Genomic DNA, 21,958 nt, shown 5'->3' on the forward strand with positions numbered 1-21,958 from the left:
GGGGAGGAAAATAGTTTAGAGACAACATCGTCCGCCATGGTTTTGCATGAGTGTGTTCCGCTCTGTCACAATTTATCAGGTCTGGAGAGATGATAAACGGTAGCTTTTGCTACATATGTTTAAGAAGTGTATGTGTCAGTTTCATCCTACATCCTTAGTGACCCATGCTCCAAAAAAACATCACTAATTTTTAGGTTCATACATAGTTGTATTTTGGGTTTCTCGTAATACAGAAAAGTATGGCGCACCTTTGCAAAGGTATCTCAAGCCGTCGGTGGAGACACTCAGATTGGGGACGGTATATTTTAATGAGCCTGCTTGTGACACAGAAAGGGGAGCCAAATGTGAATTGCTTGTTGAATCAAATGTTTTCTTAACTAGGCAGCACATAAATAATTGACTGGGTTGTCTTATTTCACAGTTTGTGGGCTGGTAGGCACTCCAGATACCCAAATGTATGTACACCAGCACTGAAAAAGTGAGTTTTTCAAGATATGTAAGTAATATCATGGTTATGGTTAACACAAGGTAGATTTCTCATCAATGGTTTTCACCTTGTAAATTTAAGTCTGATGTTTCGTTCCAAAATGGCAACCAAAATGGCGCCTTGGCATGTCTCACTCTTCTGTCTTTGTCTTGTATTTTTTCATTTCCTGTCAATGAGCCTTGTTGGAAAAGTATCAACATCTTTGCACTGCTGATACCAAATGTGTCCATCGCACCCTTCCACAGTGTTTTTTGATAATTTGCTGTTTTGAAGCACAACTTACTGCACATACGTTAGTATTGTTGAAATGTAGTAGAGAGCTTTTGAGATATGATGTTTTATCATTTTATTTTTATATTGTCCAATATGCTTTCAACAGGCAAGCATCTTTTTAAACTATCCTTTCACCAATTTACTTTTGGCACACCAAAACTTGCTTCGCTTTAGCTATTGGTTCCACTGTTGCTGGTGTGTGTGTGTGTGTGTGTGTGTGTGTGTGTGTGTGTGTGTGTGTGTGTGTGTGTATTTGTGCATGTGTGGTGACATCTCTTGTTTTGGGTTCATGTACAGGATTCAGGAGGAGATGGACAGGCAAAGTAGATGAAATGTGCAAGCAGCCAAAAGAGCCAACCAAGAGATGTAAGCTGCTTTTTGTTTTGCACAGAAAAAATCATTAGCTACAAGAACAGGGACAAGGACACACACACACACACACACACACACACGCACACATGCACACGCACACGCACACGCACATTGACATTATGCACTCCCTAACCCCTTACCCTTACCTTAACCATCACAACAAAATGCCTAACCCTTTCCCTAACTCTATCCAAGTCAGGCCTTGGAAGGAAGTGAGGATCGACCAAAATGGCTTCACTTTTCAAAGATGTCCTCAATCTGAAGGACTACAAGTCAAATTGGCCCTCACGAAGATAGAAGTACAAGTGTACACACACGCATACACACTAAAAAAGACTTGCCTCACTGCTTTGTCGCTTCTTTAACCAGTCAAGCATGGTAGTTGAGAGGCTTACCAGCAGCAGTGTTTCTCTCTCTCTCTCTCGCTGTTTCTTGATTCAAGGATTGAGAAATGTTCCAGTTTTTAATCATGGGCATACAGGATTCACACAAGAATTAATCTAACGAATATAATTTAAGATAACATGTATCCATGGTGTTGAATCCTGAATATTGTGTGTACGTGTATTTTGTGTTGTTCTTTATTGAGGATTATGAAGGTGAAGTAAGATTTCCTGAGGAGGTTGAAACTGAATAAACCGGCAGCGAAGAGATTCAGCACCCTACGCTACAATACATATGAGGTGATGCTTGTTATTTTGTCATTTCTCTGGCATAATCCCATTTTGCATGCTCATGTTATTATAAATGTACAGTGATATCCTTCTAAAGGTCATCAGTGGATTGGTTTGGATCCTGTAATAACCAATGGGACGTAAACACAGCTTAGAGGAGTAAGAACATTCAGACTTTATTTTTCTCTTGAAATAAAAATCATTAATTGTGTATAATGGTGTGTGAACAAAGTAAAAAGTGATCTCTGAGGAGGGGTCCTGCAGAGGGAGCACTATCTGTTCTCCCTAAAATGGATAATGGAAATGTACGACAGGTTGAAGTGCTGCGTTAGTATGGATAGACTGAGCACACAGCCCCAGCCACGGGCTGTCATTTGAACCATTATTAGACCAATTATAATGCTAGATGGGAAAGGGGAAGAGAGATTGGGAAAGGCAGCGAAGGTGAAAAACAAATGTGACACCTCAGGGAATTCATTTGCAAAAATTGCATAATCACAAAGTACATTTTCAGAACTTCGCAGACTTACTGTGGCAGGTAATGTATGGCAATAGAGAGCAGGATCTGCAAAAGGTGTGAGTTCATTTTTGAAGATAATAATTACAGACTTTCATTGTGGGCCTGAAGAAGATCTCATAGATCGAAATATTGCCTTTATAAGAGAAATAAACCATTCATTTGGAGCCTAACGGTATGCAGACCTCCTTCGTGCCCTGAGATTCGTTCTGCAACACTTCCATTCCATGGATCTCTTCATCAGGAGTCAGTTCTACCAGTTGTTCGTAACCATTAACGTTACAGTCGTTAGTGCAAGTCCAGTAGAGGCATATCACTCAATACTCATTCATTGATTTGATTAACTCAGATTCTTCGTATTTGCTTTAGTTTGGAAGGTAATTTTGCAGAGGATGAGGAATGATGATTACAATGCCCAATAAGTATTTTGCGGCACACGTCAGCATGTGGGTTTTGTTGTTTCAAGAGAGACCTGGGAACTTATCCTTCTAAACCATAGGCCTCTGGCTCAGGCCCCTGCTCAAAAAGGACATGCCCAAGACGAACAATGTATCTCTACAAGGTCTATTTGAATACTCTTTTTATGGTAATAAAGTTAACACTTGTGAGCTTTCTGCAGAGGTGTAAGCATCAGTATATATGTTACTGGGTATTATGATGATAAAAAGGAGATGGAACACCGCCTTACAAAACTATACTCTTTTAGAGTGAATGTTCCTTTGCAATAATGCAGTTGCTGCCCAAAACCTCTAATGGACCATATCACATTATCTGAACAACCTGTACAGACTGATACTAATAAAGTGAAGCAGAGCAAAGATGGAGAGGTTTAAGTAGAGCCATGTTTTGGTGGAATCTCAAATTGGCCATTTGGGTACATTTGGGTACCATCTATGCCTTTTGATATTTTCTCCGGCAACTGTAAAACTCTTAATTTTATTTACAAGGTAAGTACTGTTGAATGCAGTTTTGATTCAACAGGGACATTCTACTTTATCATAACATTGCACCATGAACTTTTATATATCTGGTGCATTGTGAGACAGAATAGCCACAAAGGCATACTGGCTTGCATACTGCAAAATGCGACCAGATGCAGTCGGCCATCCTGGTATTTCTGGCATACTGCATTTGACATGCCAAGTATTGAGACATACTAAATAACTGTACTAAATAGTATGGTAGTATGTATATAGAAGTATACACAACGAGGCTGTAAAGGCAAACTAGTAGGCGTGATGGAGTGTGGTAACCTCAGACCTTTTTGCAGGCATCTAACCAAAACAACATTGAGTTCGAGACACAGGTTTTAAGATTCATTCGTTAAGGAGTACCAATCTCAAGCCTGCAAAACGAGGTGGGGTTCAGTGTTAAACGTTTAATCCCAACCACCATGATTTGATTGGTTTAACCCTCAAATTGGGAAGGGGTTAAACATTTCAATGTTTTGGACTTAGGTTTGATGTTAGCTGACAATCTCATAGGGTAGAAGAAGTAGTAAAAGCATGCACCTTTAGTGTGTTTTTGCTATGTGCTCATTTAGTTGTTTGGTGTTGGTAGTGTGTTTAGTTTTGGTAAACATGGTGGTCATGAGGTTTTAGTCCAGCCTCTGTGGTATGCCGGATGAATATGTCGCTACATTATTGAACATGTCCTTATCTGGTTCACACACACACGTTTAGAGATGAATTCACAAATGAATGTGAAACTTTCTCTTTGAAACAGAATGACTCATGTTCAAAGTTCAAATACTAAGCTTCTGAGGACTGTTTTCAAGCCACTTCAAAACATGGATGTAGGTTTTTCACCAGCTGCCAAAATGCACATTATAAATAGGAGACAGACACGACATGATGAAAATTTTTTTTGTTAAATCCAGTAATATCATACAAAAAGTATTTATTGACATCATTATATCAAAATATCTGTGTGGGCTGCCATTGTGTTTATATCGGATTAACAATTGTCTGTTCACGTGATTTCACTCCAGAGTAAACTCCTTCTCGTGTGACATCTGCCACGGCCGTTTCTCTCTTTGAAATGCAGCCAGACCCTCCTGAAATAAGGGCCTCCTATAAAAGCTCAGAAAAAAAGAGATGTAGAGCATTTGGCTGCCTCAGTTTCCTTTTCTCCTGTGGTTATTTTTGGAAACAAACAGTAAAACTCTGGAATCTGGCACAGCACAAAACAAACAAGAACACACTGACATTTGAAATCCTGAAAAAATAAAACTTGAGCATCACCTCACTGAACTTGACCTTGTTCTGTTAGCTCAGGTTACTGTTTGTATCAATATTGTTAGTCAGCCCAATAGTTATTTTGTCCAATTTGAAGTAAAAAACACACATGCTATAATACACTAATATATTCAGTAAGACTGTAGTACACTGGGTCTGGCAAAGAATGGCATTCATCCTTTAATCAAACAATATTTAAATTATTTGAATAGATTGTTGGCTCTGCCTAAATGTTCTGCCTGAATCGATTAGAACCGTCCAGTAGTCCAATGTCAATTCAGAAATACGTCACTGCACATTAACATTGCTTCCAAAAATTGGCCTATAGTGTGACATTTTAATACCTGGGTTCAACAATGATGGATTATGCGTTTGTCTATGATAACCTTTATTATGCTAATAGGGCAGGTTTGCCTGTCTCTAGTTTGCCTGATACATTGTGACATGACCGGCACAGCGGATTGGAATGGAAAGATACAAATATTTCCCGTCAGTATTGAAATATACTTCATATATATACACCTGTGTGTGTATGTATAAACGATTAGGCTACGATAGCTAATATGTGCTCCCGTTAGTTGTCACCTTAATAATTCTGACATTTTGCAGTGTGATGGAGAGCAGACAGACACCAGTGTGGCCACGCATAGCAGAGCCAGCCTCCTTTTGTCGCTGAGCACTTGGGATTGGTACCGAGTGAAGGGAAGTTTTTTTTCCATAACTACTCCATACAACTTGATTACTGACCAACATCACTATACTATTGGCCCACTAGCCTTTTTAAAATGGCAACCAAACATCAGGCATCTTCCACAGGGATAAACAAAACATTGATTTTGTCCGTGTCAACATTTTTTAGAATGATTCATTCATAATTTTAATGTATTTTTTCAGATAAAAGCTATTATTTTATTCGGCAGCTTTCTAAAAGCTCTGTGGATGTTTTCTTTAATGGTTTGTCTACATACAAATGCTGACAATATGACCTTTAAAACTCAAGAGTAGAATTGTGTTTGTTAGCACCACAACTTGTTTATTTATTATTTAGATAATGTAACTACAGTTACAAGTCACAAGCCATTTGAAATGGGCCTTGCTACAAAATCATACTTCTAAAAAGCATAGCATATAACTGCTGCAGTTCTCATTTTGTCTGTGATTGTAGTTGGTGGAAACACTCATGCATCATTTTTGAGAAAGGGACCTTTTGTGTTGTGGTGTGTAGCATCCCAGCCGCAAGTTGCTGCATGTGCTGAAGGATTGATGAGAGCCGAACACCATCACCACCACCATACAGCTAATTAAAATGATAGAAAACCAGTCCCAGTGAAATATTAAATATTAACTTGACTGTGACATTCAATATCTATCATTTGATAGACACTGCAATTAAGATAAGGAGGTTTAAATGCATGAGCACTTCTATTTCAAACATTTGTGCCAAAGCTGCTTTTGCACAGTTATTTCTTTTTAAATAACTGTCTAATCTAAGTCAGTGTTGAAGGTGTGTGCTTTGTTATCATTTAAGTGAACTTGTGCTGTATCAGTTTGTATTTTAATTAAGCTACATGCTTTTTGATCTAGTCCTGGGCATGTAGGCAAATTATGTAACTTGTCAAAGTCAAACCATTTCAAAAATTGAAGCCACATCACCCGTCATATTCTTCTTAGTGTCAAAATGTTTTTAAACTAGACATGTTGGATCCTTGTATGATCAAGGCTATTTATCAAGGCTACTAATCAGAAAACCACTTCGAAGCTGCATCAGCTTGGATTCTCTCATACAAAGGCGTAGGTTTCATTTCAACATTGGGGGAACACATATAAATAAATAAATACAATTTACGTAATTAAATAATTTTCATTAATTTATAACCTGCACTTTTAATGGCTCATTTCTGTTTCAGAGAAAAAGTGTCCTCATGTTTAAACCAGGCTGCGCACATCATGTTATAGTCTTTATAGTCTTTGGTGGTAAAAATAAATCTTATTATAAAATAAAATTGTGAACATGAACAAACAACGTAATTTGTTATTTGATCTGAAGTTGAATGTCGCCCAACATGTTATTATTTATTTATTTAATTACCCGGACTCCCTACTGGTTACTACCAAGGTAAAAACTACTCTTCATGGGGTCCAACACTACATAACAATGTAAAAACAAAAATGTAATTTTTAATCCATAGCAAAAAGGAAACAAGCAAAATACACCCAAAACAATAAATCAAGCTCTCTCGTATACAGCATCTTGGGCCCTGTCCATGAAGAACATCTGGATAAATCTATTCCATTTGGTTTCAGCTGAAACAGAGGTAATAAAACAGTGAGAAAGACACTCGTGAGTTAGATGGACCACAGCCTTTGTCTGAGCTGCCAATCGTTTCTCTTTTTCGTCTGTAACCTTTGGAGAGGATGTGACATTAGTGTCTTCAGATATGATTTAAGACAAATATGGTCTTTGACATTCATCAGTAGCTTCGCGGCTCCTCGCTCATCTCTCATTGGTTCCCTCTCATAGTCTCATCCATCTCTGATTTCCAGCCTTTCACTTTCGCCCTCCCTCCATCTCTGTCTTCCTCCCATGTTCCTCCTCCCTCCTGCCTGTCAGCCACCTGAGGGCAGAGCAAGGGAGTGAAAGAAATACAATCTGAGTTCGGTGCTGAAATGGGGAGAGAGAGAGAGAGAGAGAGAGAGAGAGAGAGAGAGAGAGAGAGAGAGAGAGAGAGAGAGAAGGTGTAGAATAATTGTAGCTTCTATTTAAAATGGCAAAACAACACGTGATCATTAACTCTTCGCCAAAGTCTGCTGACCTGAGGGGACAGTTCGTTAGAAACCCTTTGTGTGACAGGCTGAGTAATTCCACCTTTCCCCAAATATCTAGGTCCCGTGTGACATCAGATTAATGACCGCTATGGAGAAATTTAAACCAGTGTTTCTGAACGATCTCTGCTCCGTTGTGGCCTAAAAATAGGAGCTGCTGATATGAGTCAGTCAATACTATTCCCCTTGGGAGGGAGTCAGAAATAGTAGTGCAGAAATAATGAGTAGGTGTCTTTTTTAAAAGGGAAACTTTCACCTTCCTTTTTTTAAATTTACCAATACAGGGAAAAAGTTCAGAGAGAACAGGGGGAGTACAACTGAGCACATTACAGGAATGGGTGGCAAGAATATATATATGTTGCCCCCAGGCCCACACAGCGAGACTTGCCAAGTATGATACACACACCTCCAGGGTGCTCTTGCACTACTTGGGGGGGGGGGGGGGGGGGGGGGGGCATAATCAACAACACATATGCTCCTATGAAGGCAAAACAACTGCTATAATGAACATTAAGGTATGATGTGGTACCGTAAACAACTGTGAGCACAACCAGATTAAAATGATTCGGAGAGGAGCAGCATGCACTCATCATGCTCATACCTGGTTCATGGGTACAGCATTTAGATTATAATTCACTCATCTACACAGTTAGCACGTCGAGGGTGCATCAGGCCATCTGGGGAACAGACTTCCATTTGTGTTTAAATTTGCGGCTCAATGAGGCTTGTCTTTGCGCACTCGGGTCCAAATGCATTATCAACCCGCATGGTGAACAAAACTATTATTTCTCAGTTTCAATCTGTACCATCAGAGCACTGAAAATGGATTAGATGAGGATCTATGGATAGCAGAGTGTGTGTACCGTACCTGAACATTGCAGCTCATATTGCTTATTGTATTTACGGACGATAATGGGGATAATGGAATATACATGAACTGTTAATGTGGAGGCACAGGGAGACAGATTTACAGTGGCGATCATTTAAACCGAAAGCAGCAAGAATCCTGGCACATTAAACGATTCCTTGACTGCGATGCACCCAAAACAATTTCTCGCTCGAGTGACCGTACTTGCTTGTTCTGCAATCTGATTAAGCTGACTCTCGGTCGGTGAAGAGACAAGGGAGGGTCTCTGTCTTCTCGCTCTCTTTTTCAACCATCCGTCCACTCTCCGCTTAATAACAGTCATCTGTAAGGATAACTGTTAGATTGATCGCGACATGCCTGGGGCTAATGGCATCCATTTGTTAGATTAGCATCTGTTCTATTTGCAGAAAAAAAGTTGCCACTGCCATCAGCAGTTTCAAGATATAGATAACACTTTCCAAACCTGTAAATTGAATCATTCAAATGCCATATGTATGCATTCATGCATTGGGCGTTGCCTGCAAATTTACACGGCCACTCACCAACACAAAGCACACACACACACACCCAGGTACAACACGTGATGCCAGAATGTGACCCGACACTGACTCAGGAGAAAGTGATGCAGATTGCAGTACTGGCACTCGGATGTGATTGAAATCTTGAATTATTCTCCAAACTGGTGATGAAATGAATCGTAAAGGAGGCTGACAGCATAAGTTAGACCCTATTAGGCTTAATAAGAGTCAGACAGGACAATCCTGGAAATGACAAAGAGCTAAATTAGATGAGATGTTGGCAATACTTTTTTATGATGGGGACATTAAATAGAAAGAAACAAAGGCTTATTATTAGACTATTGTTGCTTTATGTTGAATATAGATAACCAATCTCAGCCACTATTTGGAACTTCATTTTTATTTTGGCAATATCGTAGAATTCTGTTTTTCCTGCTTCACATTCTGCATAAACTTCCAATTGAAGGAGCTGCTCAGTACTCAGTATTTAAAGGTTGTAAATCGGGGCAGTGAGTCACTTCTGATTCCATAAGGTGTTAAACATTACGGGTTACCGGTTAGATATGAAGGCACTCTCATTATCAAAATGAGAAATTTTAAAAGATTCCCCGACATGGTTCATTTGACTGTAATATACAAGGTGTGAGTCAAAATGATGAATTCTACTAATGTACAGCTCACTGATAAAGTCAACTACTGTAATCACAAAATGTTCGACAAACAGATGTCTGGTCATGCTGGTAGTTCTTTTGTTTAATCCACTGAATTTAATGGCTGCATTCCATTTAGCTGCTTCAGTTTCAGGGGTCCTGGTATTACTTGTTATCTAAAGTACTAAAATACGTACATGAACTGCCTCTATCCTTTGGCTTTCTTAAATCATAGTATAACAAAGTGTTTGCAGGGAAAGTATAGTAATAAGAGACAGAAATGTCGTAATTTTAGTATAAATATGATGATTACTTACTGGAACTTCGTATGTAATTTAGTAATGATGAAAGGTAAGTTAAAAATTTGGCTCATATTTTTTCAAGTTTAAAAATTCTTGCAATCTATATTATAAAATGGTGAATGCGAGTCTTTACAGTCTCTAATGCATGGTAACCCTTTCTATTAGTCACACTAAGTAGTGGGTAATTTAAAGTTAAACACAAATACCAAATAATTGAAGCCATTACACTAGACACTTAGCACATGGTGATTTCGTTATAAACTAATCGTATGACTCATCAGTTCGAGTAATTACAATGTAGGATTAGGAGGGGAAAACTGTTTAATCGTATACTTCCAAGGATTTCCTTAAATTAAAATAATAGATTAAATTGTTTTGTTTTTTCAAATTCAAGCAATTAGATTCTTTCCATCTATCTATTCACATGTCTTGTTATTCTCACCAAGTACTTTGGTTTTAAGGGGAGACATAGCAAATATCAGTCATGCTACATTTCCCTTCAAATATTTTTATGAGAGCATCTTCTCCAGAAGCAGGGGTAGAATATCATGTAAGTAACAGATGCGTTTTGGTATGGTTCACCTCAGTTTAATGTTTGGATTGAAGAAACCTTCTCATGTTTTGTCTGAAGGACTTGCACTTGATATAAGTCTGTTTGATATGTAAATAAGAATATATAGATATATATATATATATACATATATATCTTAGATTCTAGATGAGGTCCCTGAGCGTTATCTGCTGGAGAAAACTTTTTTTCAGTTTCACCTGAGATGCTTCTTTAGATTAGACTTTTAAAGAGGCCGACTCAGACTGAGTCATAAAGAAATTCTCTAAACACTGAAGTTTTCATGCTCAACTAAGAACTAGACTATACTCACCTTACGCTACCTTACCCAAACACATCCAGTACAGAAACCCATGCATAGACACAACAAAGAAATACACTAAAAGCAAGGTGTTAAGTCAATGTGATACAACTGTAAACGCAGTAATCATAAATATATTTTGGTGAAGGTTTTCAGTTTGAAGGCAACAGACATCAAGTGTTGTGTTTACTTCTCCACACTGATGCACTCGGCTCCAGTCCAATGACAAGCAGTCCTACAACATCTAACAACTCCCCCACACACACACACACACACACACACACACACACACACACACACACACACACACACACACACACACACACACACACACACACACACACACACACACACACACACACACACACACACACACACACACACACACACACGGTTCCAACTACCTTCTATACTGGGGATCATATTTATTTGATGCCGGAGCTTCTGGTTTCTCAACCCCCCTTTTGTACACACGATCCATCTTTGAATAATTTAGCACAGGGAGCTAAAAAAGGTGGTCCCTTAAACAGCAGGTACTTCCAAACTCAGGAGGCACACCACACGGAGAGAGCTTTATCTCATCTAGTCGTCCACCCTCTCCTTACACGCATCTCTTCTGTCGGGCTCTTGTACCCACGTTCTTCAATCAAGCTGTATATCAATCCATTCTTTCATCCATCCATCCTCACATTCTTTTCATCGCACCAGGGACCACGGTGTCCGCCCCAGGTAAGGAACTCCTTGGATAGACTGACGATCTCTCTCGACGTCCCCTCCTCAATCAGCCACCATGGAGGAACTCCAGAGAAAACTGAATCAACGCTATGAAGGCACCAAGCCCAGAAAGGTGAGTTATTTACAGCATGTGGCTTTATATTACACAACTAGCTGAAGCTGGTGTGCTTGAAGATGTTTCTCAGCTTCTAATTGCCCCTGATGTCAAACTGCAAACTGAATAAAGCAGGATGTTAGCTTGTATGTTGACATGCTGCAAATGTATGCACCCCCCAGTAGTTTTTTATTTCTACCCATAAATCTTCTTTTGTATGCTAGCAAGCTATGCAAATAAGTATCTTAACAGCAGTTTACATGCCGCTGCATCTTCTCAGCATGTAAAACCGTGGATTATAAACATGTCAACTCAAAACAACAGGTGAGGTTCAAGCTGGCGTCGTCCTACAGCGGTCGGGTGCTGAAGCACGTGTATGAGGACGGTCAAGAGCTGGACAGTCCAGAAGAGAAATACCCTCACAGCTTTGTTCACCGCAAGATCCCTCCCAGCCACCTGGAGGTGGAGCAGCTCTGTGGGTTTGAGGAGGCTCATGGGGACCAACCGGGTGGGTTTTTCTCATTGTGTAACACGCTACCACTGTGTCTGACGTTATACGCGTGACTGCACTGAGATCTGTTTGTGTGGGCTGTAAGCCAGTAACCAGGGAGACCAACCAGATGGGTATATTACATGTGTGTACGGTACTCCAGCCTATGCGTTGGAGGGTTTTCCATGAAATTATTTTGGTTTCATAGTAATATGATGGCTGTGTGTGATTGAGACTTTGCTGTAGCCTACAGTGTGTTTGTAATCGTGTGTGCACAGTAGAATTGTCAGTATGCTTACAAATATCTCAAGTACAAAGTGTTACAGCAATCTTTGTGATGATGATGGGACACATCTCAAAGCCACGCAATTAGAGGTTCAATAGCCCACCTATACGTACACTTATCATACTGTCATCTGCAATCAGTAAGACATGGTCTATAGGCGAATAATAACATGCTGAGCTGAAACCTGTTGTTTCTCTCACCCAGTTGTACAAGAAAGACATTTTCTCTGCTCTGATGATGGAGTAAATCTAGCCAAATATAATATCTAGCTGATTCCTGAGTGCAAATGATACAACAGATCACCATTTTGTCAGTTGGAACGCTACCAATTTCAAAGATGAAATGCGAAGCTATTTTAGTAAGTTTATACTGTAGTGAGAATGCACATATTCAAAACATTGTTAGAAATAGTGTATAGTGTTCTGTTAATAGATTAGTTTGACATTAAAGGTAAATAAGCGTATTTGCTTTGTTGCAGAGAGTTAAATGAGAAGATTGATACCACCCTTATATTTGTACAGTAGCTACAAATTAAGCAGCAGACAGCAGCCACTTAGCTTAGCTTAGCATAGAGACTGAAAACAGGGGGAAACTGCTTTCCAAAGCCTACCAGCACCTCTAAAGCTCACTAATTGAGATATCTAACCGAAGTGTAATACTTATATTTAGTAATTTCTAGTGAGAATGCACCACTTACTCAAATACATGATTGGACGTTGAATGTTGTTAGGACGGAGGATTTGGTAAGGCTAGGATGCTATACTAACACAGCTAGCCTTGATGATCACAGTTAGTAGAATTGGGAGGCTGTTCTCTCTCAACATATCAAAGTATGGGAAATGCATGCTGTTTGTGGATAAAACCTGGACCCTAGTCTCAAATGTCTCGTACATCTATCCTGACAACACGTTTTGTTCTGTATACCCAGGTGTGTATCCTCCAACGGGGCTCATTGCCCAGAGAATAAACGTGTACAGAGGAATGGGAATCTACAAGCCTGCTGCAGGCCAGACTGAGGAAGTAGAGGGAGATGCTAAAGTAAGCAATAATGCTGATTTTTAAAAGTGTCAACTGTTGTCTGAAGTACTGAGACCTATCTTTATAGTCTTAATTCATTCTCCAGTACAGGAAAGCAGAAATCAGAAACAATACGATTCTGTTGAATGCTGATTACAATGTTCATCAACATCAACAGTTTACTTAATTGTGATCTTAAAAAAACCACAGTTTGGTATTGGAGATTGTGATGTAGAACCAGAAAAATTGTCAGTTCAATATATGTAGTTATTTATGGATGTGATGTTTAGAATTGTCTGCTATTTCAAACAACACCTACAGAAAAAGCCGGTTAACACCTTTTAAATTATGATTTTGAGTTACTAATTGTGAAGCATGATCACTATGCAAGGTCTCAGTGGGTATACTTGTATAGAGGGAATTATAATAAGAAAGTATCACAGCTCCTTGGAAGATTTCTTTTTTTTTGAAACCCCACAGAGCTTTGCATGGAACATATTCTGAAAATCAAACAGACACGACAAAATAAACATACGCAATTACCAGAGCTGACGCAAAGTAATTTAATAATGAATTCATACATCTTTAGAACAGAACAAGCAAACAAAACTTTACAATAGAATATAAGAAGAATCCTTTGGTAATTAAAGCACCAACTGCTTGCTTTTCTGTGATAAAATTGTACAGCAATTTAAGTTGAACTACAAAATTGTTCATCTCAAAGGAAAAAGCCTTGCTGAGCTGCTGTGGCAGTGGCTTCATTAGTGCAACAGGCGGGGGTCAGCGACATCGCCTGCTGGCCTAGTGTCAGTTTCATTCTTTTATCCTCTAAACAAAGGCATGCATGGCCCTGGTGACCAAGGCCAGTGTTTATCACATTTATCAGTTGGAAACAGCAATCTGGATTTAGTTGATCCTTTCAGGGCATTATTGAAAGAATGGCACGGTGGTCCTAGAGGACCACCCTGTGCAAAGTCTAATGAGTTCCTCCTGATGTATATGACTCCAATGCTTTCTCTCTGTTTTTCATAATAAGGGAGATTCACTGGCAAAATGCCATGCACTTTATCTGATTTTAAGTTCTGAATGTTTGAAAAAATGAATCAGATACTTTTTTTTAAAGTTATTTTTGGAAAGTCAGAAATATCAGGGCTTAGCAAAGTAATCATTGAGTGGTAATCAACAATGCAGCCCTGCTGATATGGATGTGGAAGTTAGAATCTGATAAATTTTGTCCATAAGCAATCATTTTTCTGATTCGCTCTCCCCATATTAATTGACCCACCATTGGAGCACTTCCACGGCTTGGATCAATATGAAGCTCTTCCAGTTAAATCATCAGTACAAAAGATAAACAAACAAAAAATATCTGGTTCTTTGAAAAAAAGAGTTGAAGGTACAAGCATGTGTACATAAAATGTGTCAGACTGTAGAAGTTATCCAGATTTAGATAATACACAGAAGAAAATCTGTGTTAAAAGAGAAAGTACTGTAGTTTCCAATTTCTCAGCTACAAAGCATGTTGTGTTCTGCGCAAGGGATGTGACTCTTCATCTGCATTCAACTAGAAAACCTCTTCTCACCCACACATAAAGCCCACAGCTAAATGTGGGCACTCTCTCTCAGTTCCAAGGATGGAATCTGGGAGTTGTCAGAAATCTCTAACACAACTAGATGCTAATGACAATATTTAATCCTAGGATGCACCAGTTGTTGTTGTAACTGATGTAGGATTATATCTGACGCGTTCTGTTTTCGTCAGTCCTCAGTGTTGGACTTTGGCAAGATAATCATCTACACCAGCAATCTGCGCATCATCAGAGCGCCGCAGAGGAAGCCTGAAGCGTTGCGGCACACAGTGCCTCCTGTGGACTTGGAGGGATACCCAAAGGCCAGGGAGAGGGGGAGCAGGAGGAGGGCTAAAGCTCTTTGTACGCTAGACGGGGAGGAGAAGGAGGAGAAACAGATCAGCGACACAGAGACCAAGGTAATGATCCTTGGCCAAATTATTCTCAGCGGTGTGGTAGGGGTTTTATCACCCTGCTTCTGCTTCTTGGTATTCTGTCTCACCATGTACTTATCTACCGCCCCCCCCCCCCCCCTCTCCATCTCTGCATATGTCTTCAGCCACCCTTTATCTGCAATTTCAAGAGCGTAACTGCGGGATCGTCTGTGCAGCCATGTTGTAATTTTAAACTGTTCACAGAGGGCTGTTCATTCTCATCCCAAAATATTTTCTTTTTCCCTGTAACTGCCACCAAATTTTGCCCCCTTTCTCCCCCCCCCCCCCTCTCCCGCTGCAACAACCACCACCCCGTTGTCCTAGTCTTATCTGTCAACTGTGAACACATACTGATGAGTCCACAGTTTCACTCTGCCCTTGCAGCATTTGCTTGCCACTTGCCAGCCCGCGAGGATACCTAGCTCACTATTATCCCCCCCCCTCTCACCTCCTTGGCTGATTACTGCTCTTTTCCCCTCACTCCCTCCATCGTTTTCTCACCGATTTCGTTATTTTCTCATTTTCTCTGCCTCTGTAAGAGAAAAAGTTCACTCTCAGCCTTTGTTTTTCATTATTTGGCACTCTCACTCTATGTTAATTTCTTTTCTTTATCATCTTTGTCTTTGTAGCCCTGCCGCGAAGGTAATGTTTCACTGTCTTTGTTTCTGTATTTCTACACAGGCATAGATTTATACACTGTACCTGCAATTTTGCAACTGTTTACACAATCTGGGCGTAGATTTCACAACCGGTACAACAGCTGATCATCCCAGTGCAATGCATGATACACACCACTAAATGCTATGTGCATGCAGCTTAAACGAATTATATGCACCAAAACTCTTTAGTGAAAAAACCTTTTGTTAAAAGAAAAATTGTTTGTAGTGCATTTTAACCGCACACACTTTACTTTAGGAGTCCCAGATGTTTGGTTTATCTATTCAAGGCTACTGTAGAAACATGTTGGTGCAACTTCATGAACATGACATCTCCGTATGTAGATTTTATTAACGGCTCATTCGAAGGTAATGAAAATACAACGACTCTTAGTTTCAGGAGCTATGAATATTATATTCCAATTCTGCCAATAAATACCCCTGAATGCTACACGCTGTTCCTTTAAATACATTTGAAACCTCCATAGCAATAACATCCTGGTTGCTCGGGACAATTCCCAGCCCTCATTGTGCAAAGTTGTCACTAAAAACAATTTCTACTGATTTACGACATGCAATAGTTTGTATAGATTTACGTCTTCTGTAAGTATCCTGCCTCATGTCACCTATAATCTACAGGCAGCTGCTTGTTATTAAGCATTTAATTGTAATGACCAGCTGGCTGTATAAATGACACAGCTACTTACCATATAGGCATTTAATTATAAATAATATCGGAATGTCGTTAAGGTTGTTTAGTGTTTGCCAGTAGGCCAGCCAGTTAAAGTAGCTGTGTTGATTGTCGCTGTTTATGAACTGGCTAAAGGTGTTGCAAGTTAATAATAAGCTTTTCAACAGTTGCAGTGTAAATATTAGTAATATGTTTGAATGTAAAATTGTGGTTTATTCTAAATATTGATGCATGTGACACATTTAAATAAATTATATACAGCAGTTTTTTATACATAAATAAAAAAAAACTTGACTTCCAACTTCCCTTTTCAGTTAATTCTCTATCATTATGTTCCTTGTCTTTCTCACCCTTTCCAACCTCTTCCTCCCTTTGTTTTACCTTTTACCTGTTACAGTTCCTCGGCTTCACCTCCTCTCGCTCCTCCTCTTCTCCCCGCTAATGTGTTTCTTCTGTCTCCAGGAGGCCGACAGCTGCCAGCATTGTCGCGGTTCGGGCTGCGCTCCCTGCTCTCTGTGTCACGGCAGCAAGCTGTCCATGCTGGCGAACCGCTTCAATGAGTCCATCAGTGATCTGCGTTGCCAAGCCTGCTACCCCCATGGTCTGGAGAAGTGCCAGTCTTGCTCCAGCAAATAGCACCGTTTGGCTGACACCCATGGCTGAGAGTGAGTGAGTGAGTGAGTGAATGAGAGTGTGTAGCTGTGAGTGAGTGTAGGCCCGGTGTGCTGTGGGTTTGACACAATTGTCTCAGTGGCAATATTGCTATAATCCAAAGTGTTCTTGGTGGGGTGTTTCGAGGCACTAGGAAACATAAGCCATCATTGGAAAGGGGAATTATGAACTGTGCAGCGGGTACAAAATTATAAAATACAATTACTGTGTGCAGTGAACATGGCTGGCGATAACACAAACACATAATCGCTTTTGTGTTGTCACATTATTTTGCATCTGCGGCCTTCTTCCTGATAAAGGCGGGCTCCACGGCAGTTATCAGTTTTATTAAAATGATGCAAAACATTTTGCCTTTTAGTTTTATCTACTGGGAATGTTGCCCTGTTCATATCTCCCCTCTCTATTCACCAGAGAGAATAACACATTTTATATCCCAACATGTCGTATTGTTAGAGGGTAACTGATGCTTTCTTTTTTTTCAAAATGAGGGGAAAAAGAGACTCGGAGATGGAAAGACAGATTAGGAACCACAGCCAGAATGAAAGATGAGTGAGTGATTCAAAAGGAGACAGTTGCATAAAAGGTAACAAAATAACTTGTTTGATCAATGATTTGAGAGCGTTCCACCCAATAATTGCGAAATGCACTAAGGAGGGTGGTATGATGACACAATAGCAGTCTTTAGCATTGTGTGTTTAAAGCTACTGGTGTTAGTGAGGAAATAACTTACACACTTTATAAAGCCACATTTTAAACACAACATATTGACTTGTGGTGTATTACTTAAAGACGTTATGAGATAAAGATAAGAAGAAAAGGAGAGCAGATAAATAAATGACAAAATTACTGGAGGCAATAATGATGAGTTTTTTTAATTTGTATTAATAATTTTATTCCCAAGTTATTTGTTTTCAAATTTTTACCCACACAGTTTTGGTATATGAATGAAATAAAACACGTAATTCATCGTTTTTTTTTTTTTTGTATTGGGGTATTAACACAGGATTACCATATCAGCTTAACCCCGAAATGTACACAATGGAGATGACGATGATTAAACCAAGCAAATCTATAAAATATATGGACTCATGTGGCTGGAAATAAAGTTTAATGAAAGGTAGTGAAGTCAGACAGTAACCTTATGTTCTCTTGCAGTTAAGGATTCATTCTCTTGCCTCTTCACCAAGCCTCAGATCAGCCAGAAGTGTCACTATCTTATCATTTTTAATTTTCATGGCAGTAATCTGGACTAAATGCACCTGGTATTTGGATCAGCATCTTAATTCTAACCACAACGTCTGTGACTGTAATGTGTGAAAGTCATTCCTTAAAAGTTTGATGTGTTTTCACGGTAGGTTAGGAATGTTAGTTTGTGTGATCCCATCTTGAAAACGAAATGAAACGTGACAATAAAAACAAATGCAACACGCTGCATAATTCCTAGTCATTACAACTGCAATCAACCACAATGTTTCGTAGCGCGCCATTTCAGGATAATTTAACAGAAAAGGAAGCGCGGAATTTAAATATCACCCTAATAGTAAACTGTTGTACATTAATAGTTTTCCGCGCTTAATAATCATCTGCAATTTTGTCTGTGACTTCAGCATCTATTGTACCAGGATTACATTAACCCATTACAAGCTAACATAAAACGATAGTAACCACATCATTTTTTGCATTTTACTTGTGTTTGCAGATGGCTGTAGGTGGAGTTACCAATTTATCTTTTTTAAAACAATTTAATAACAAAGCCCTTTGTATACGGTAATCAGATATGAACTGCACTGAACCTGGGACGTTTTGCAGTGGCTGCCGAAATTTAGTTTTTTTACCACTATCCGTATGCTGCAAGGCAGAGATGCTCCATCAAAATCAGTGTTAGCAGTTGAAAGCACTGACCACATCCTCTAAGGTGTCGGTGGCCCAAAGTCATGCCAGAACAAGCACCCCCAAACCATTACAGCCAACTATCCCTGCCCCTGTACCTATCTTTGTGCTGGCATTTCCATTATTTTGTCTTATTATGTTAGATAGCCTCACACTCTAAACTAAAAAGCAGACTGTATGGCTTATCAGCAGCCTGGTCAAAAAGTCCTATCAGCAATCTAATGCCTATTTCTGGGATGAAAAGAGGAACATGAGTCTCTCTCTCTCTCTCTCTCTCTCTCTCTCTCTCTCTCTCTCTCTCTCTCTCTCTCTCTCTCTCTCTCTCTCTCTCTCTCTCTCTCTCTCTCTCTCTCTCTCTCTCTCTCTCTCTCTCTCTCTCTCTCTCTCTCTCTCTCTCTCTCTCTCTCTCTCTCTCTCTCTCTCTCTCTCTCTCTCTCTCTCTCTCTCTCTCTGTATTCCACAAGGGTCCAAAATTGGGTCACAGAACTGTTGTTGGCCTCCCTTGTCCCACAGGATCTACAGCAGTGATATTCAACATACGGCCTACGGGACAAATCTGGATAGAGTGCCCGGTAGACTTACAATGGGACAATTATTTTGTACTTTGAATGTAAATAAGGTGCCACAGCGCATACAAATAGACTACTAATGTTTGTTTATAAAAAGAGACCTTCCCCCCCACAGCAGAGATGCTCACAAGTCCGTTTTTTGCAAGTCCAAGTGAAGTCAGTCTTTGAGTTAGAGTCCAAGTCAAGTCTCTTATGGTTGCAATGCTCGTTTTATGATGTGCTGCATGCCATCTGCTCAGAACACCGCCATATCTAAGGAATTCAAAGCACGTCCTGTATCTTCAACAGTATCAGCATTGATTAGCTGTTTGTTATAACTGTTGCAACAGGCTGTTGCAATACAATATGAAAACAACTTTAATTAACAGGTAACAAAGTAACAAAGTTGTCAAACAAATCCCTAAAAACAATACAAATAGATGCTTAATAAAAAATAACAATTTAGAAAGGGGGATATAGCATAAAATGACAACATTGTACAATATTTAATGGTAAAGGGAGGAAAAACACCCACCCAAAAATGACAGAAATGTAACTCCCAAACTAACAAGATGACCAGCCACACCACAACTTTGGACCGGTAAACGTAGGATTCTAAGGAAAAGAGGTTTACAAGAACGCTGATCAGAATCACCATTGCCAATGTTGGGGCACTGGATAAAAATGTCTTTGTGATGAAACATTGCCTGTTCTGTCTGATATATTTTCAGAGCCATAACCTAATGTGTGGTGGTCCCCAAAGGACAAATAGAAGCGAAGTACACTTCTATTTGTCCTTTGTTTTCTAAAATAAAACCTGGATAGTGTGCTTACTAACATAGATCAAAAAAGTAGACTGGCCTGAAAAGATTACAATGTTTTATTATCTGTCTTTTGGTAACAGAGCTCTTAACCCGTCTACAATTTAACCGTTTTTCAAAGCAAAACAAAAAAATATCTTGCAGGCATTTACAGACTAATTCACTGACTTTTGTTCAACATGCTATGCGGGAGGACACACACTGCCCACATATGCGTAAAGCCACAATATCTGCTATTCTTGTGATATATTGTGGAACATTACATAAAATCATTTATTTGAGATCTCCATTATCAAATAAGGGCCTGTTTAATCACAGCAGCTAGCATACACTGGCTCGTGAATACAGAGGGCAAGACTTTCCCCACGGTGGCAGCATCATCATTTATGATGCTTTATAGATATATCTGTGATCTCTTATAGCCCATCTGTAATATACAACACAGAAAGCAGACTGGGAGCAGACTGGGTATCTGCAACCACGTCTGTTTATCTCTCTCCCTTTTCATCACTTTCCTTTTGTTTATCATTATAATCAATGCATCTCTCTTGTGTACATCACCAGCCACCCACCTTACTGAGCTTATAACATGCCATTAATACACACAGTTTGATGTACAATTCTGCAGACCTTTCACTCTGCCCAGAGAGTGAACAACAAAATATAATCTTTTCACTGGATTGCCTGGTAAGTCAGACACATTACCAGCTCTGTTGATTGCCTGTTCCCTTAAGTTGGAGCAGGAGGGGGTTGGAGTGATTAGAGAGATTTCCCTTCAGAGGATGGATCAGGCTTCAAGCCTCCATCACAGCAAGTCTCGTCCACACTGAAGAATCCCTCCTAATAGCTGATCCTGACCTTTTCATGGGAGAAGAAGATCCTGCTACAGAGTATTCAAATGTTCTGATGATATATCTATATATAAATAGATTTTGTTCAAGTGTCTATACATTTTAAGTGTATATAATGTCATGTATAGGCATGTGTTTATCAGACCTTTCATATGTGATCAAGTTCTCCATATAGGAAAATGTGGCAGATCTCCTGTGAATTGAATACATCACATATGAAAATAACAATCTCACATCTACTGTACAAACATCTCACAGTTGATTATACTCTGTCAGCACATGTGGTTTTCAGGTTTTACATGTGGATGCTAATGATCGCCCAATGTGGTGAGCACAGAGAACACGATGTAAGAGGAGACGATGGTTCTGTCTTGATGTTCTCTTCTTCCGGGGTGTTGGGTTTTCTACCTTGTGGAATAATTGTACTTGATGCATTATGGATGCTAGGGCCAGACCTTGTATTAGCAAATGAGATTACACGATCAAATATCACTGTGTTTGTATAACATTGACATCTTGCGTCCTGATGTAATGCAAGTAGTACCTAACACCTAGAGGGTCACTCTGGGGGAAACTGACAGCTTAAAACTGAATTTATGAGGCAGAAATTCAATT

At 39.6% G+C, this 21,958-nt stretch overlaps 1 protein-coding gene across 1 annotated transcript; it reads left to right on the forward strand.

Annotated features, from left to right (window-relative positions):
- The first annotated feature begins 989 nt into the window (after positions 1 to 989).
- On the forward strand, positions 990 to 18,660 carry grxcr2 (glutaredoxin and cysteine rich domain containing 2). The gene is made up of 6 exons (XM_076102394.1): positions 990 to 1,815; positions 11,299 to 11,437; positions 11,744 to 11,927; positions 13,124 to 13,233; positions 14,975 to 15,199; positions 17,024 to 18,660. Exons 2-6 carry the CDS (start codon positions 11,381 to 11,383, stop codon positions 17,195 to 17,197), a joined length of 750 nt encoding a protein of 249 aa, XP_075958509.1. The 5' UTR covers positions 990 to 1,815; positions 11,299 to 11,380; the 3' UTR covers positions 17,198 to 18,660.
- The last annotated feature ends 3,298 nt before the right edge of the window (positions 18,661 to 21,958 follow it).

This window comes from Anarhichas minor, unplaced genomic scaffold, assembly GCF_050575085.1.
Source record: "Anarhichas minor isolate MPS153535 unplaced genomic scaffold, ASM5057508v1 ptg000027l, whole genome shotgun sequence".
NCBI lineage: Eukaryota > Metazoa > Chordata > Actinopteri > Perciformes > Anarhichadidae > Anarhichas > Anarhichas minor.

Bases quoted from the DNA above. Each gene is read 5' to 3' on its own strand.
- grxcr2 (XM_076102394.1), top strand. From the start codon at position 11,381: ATGGAGGAACTCCAGAGAAAACTGAATCAACGCTATGAAGGCACCAAG. The intron at 11,438-11,743 runs GTGAGTTATTTA...TCAAAACAACAG, and splicing joins AAGGCACCAAGCCCAGAAAG to GTGAGGTTCAAGCTGGCGTC. The intron at 11,928-13,123 runs GTGGGTTTTTCT...CTGTATACCCAG, and splicing joins GGCTCATGGGGACCAACCGG to GTGTGTATCCTCCAACGGGG.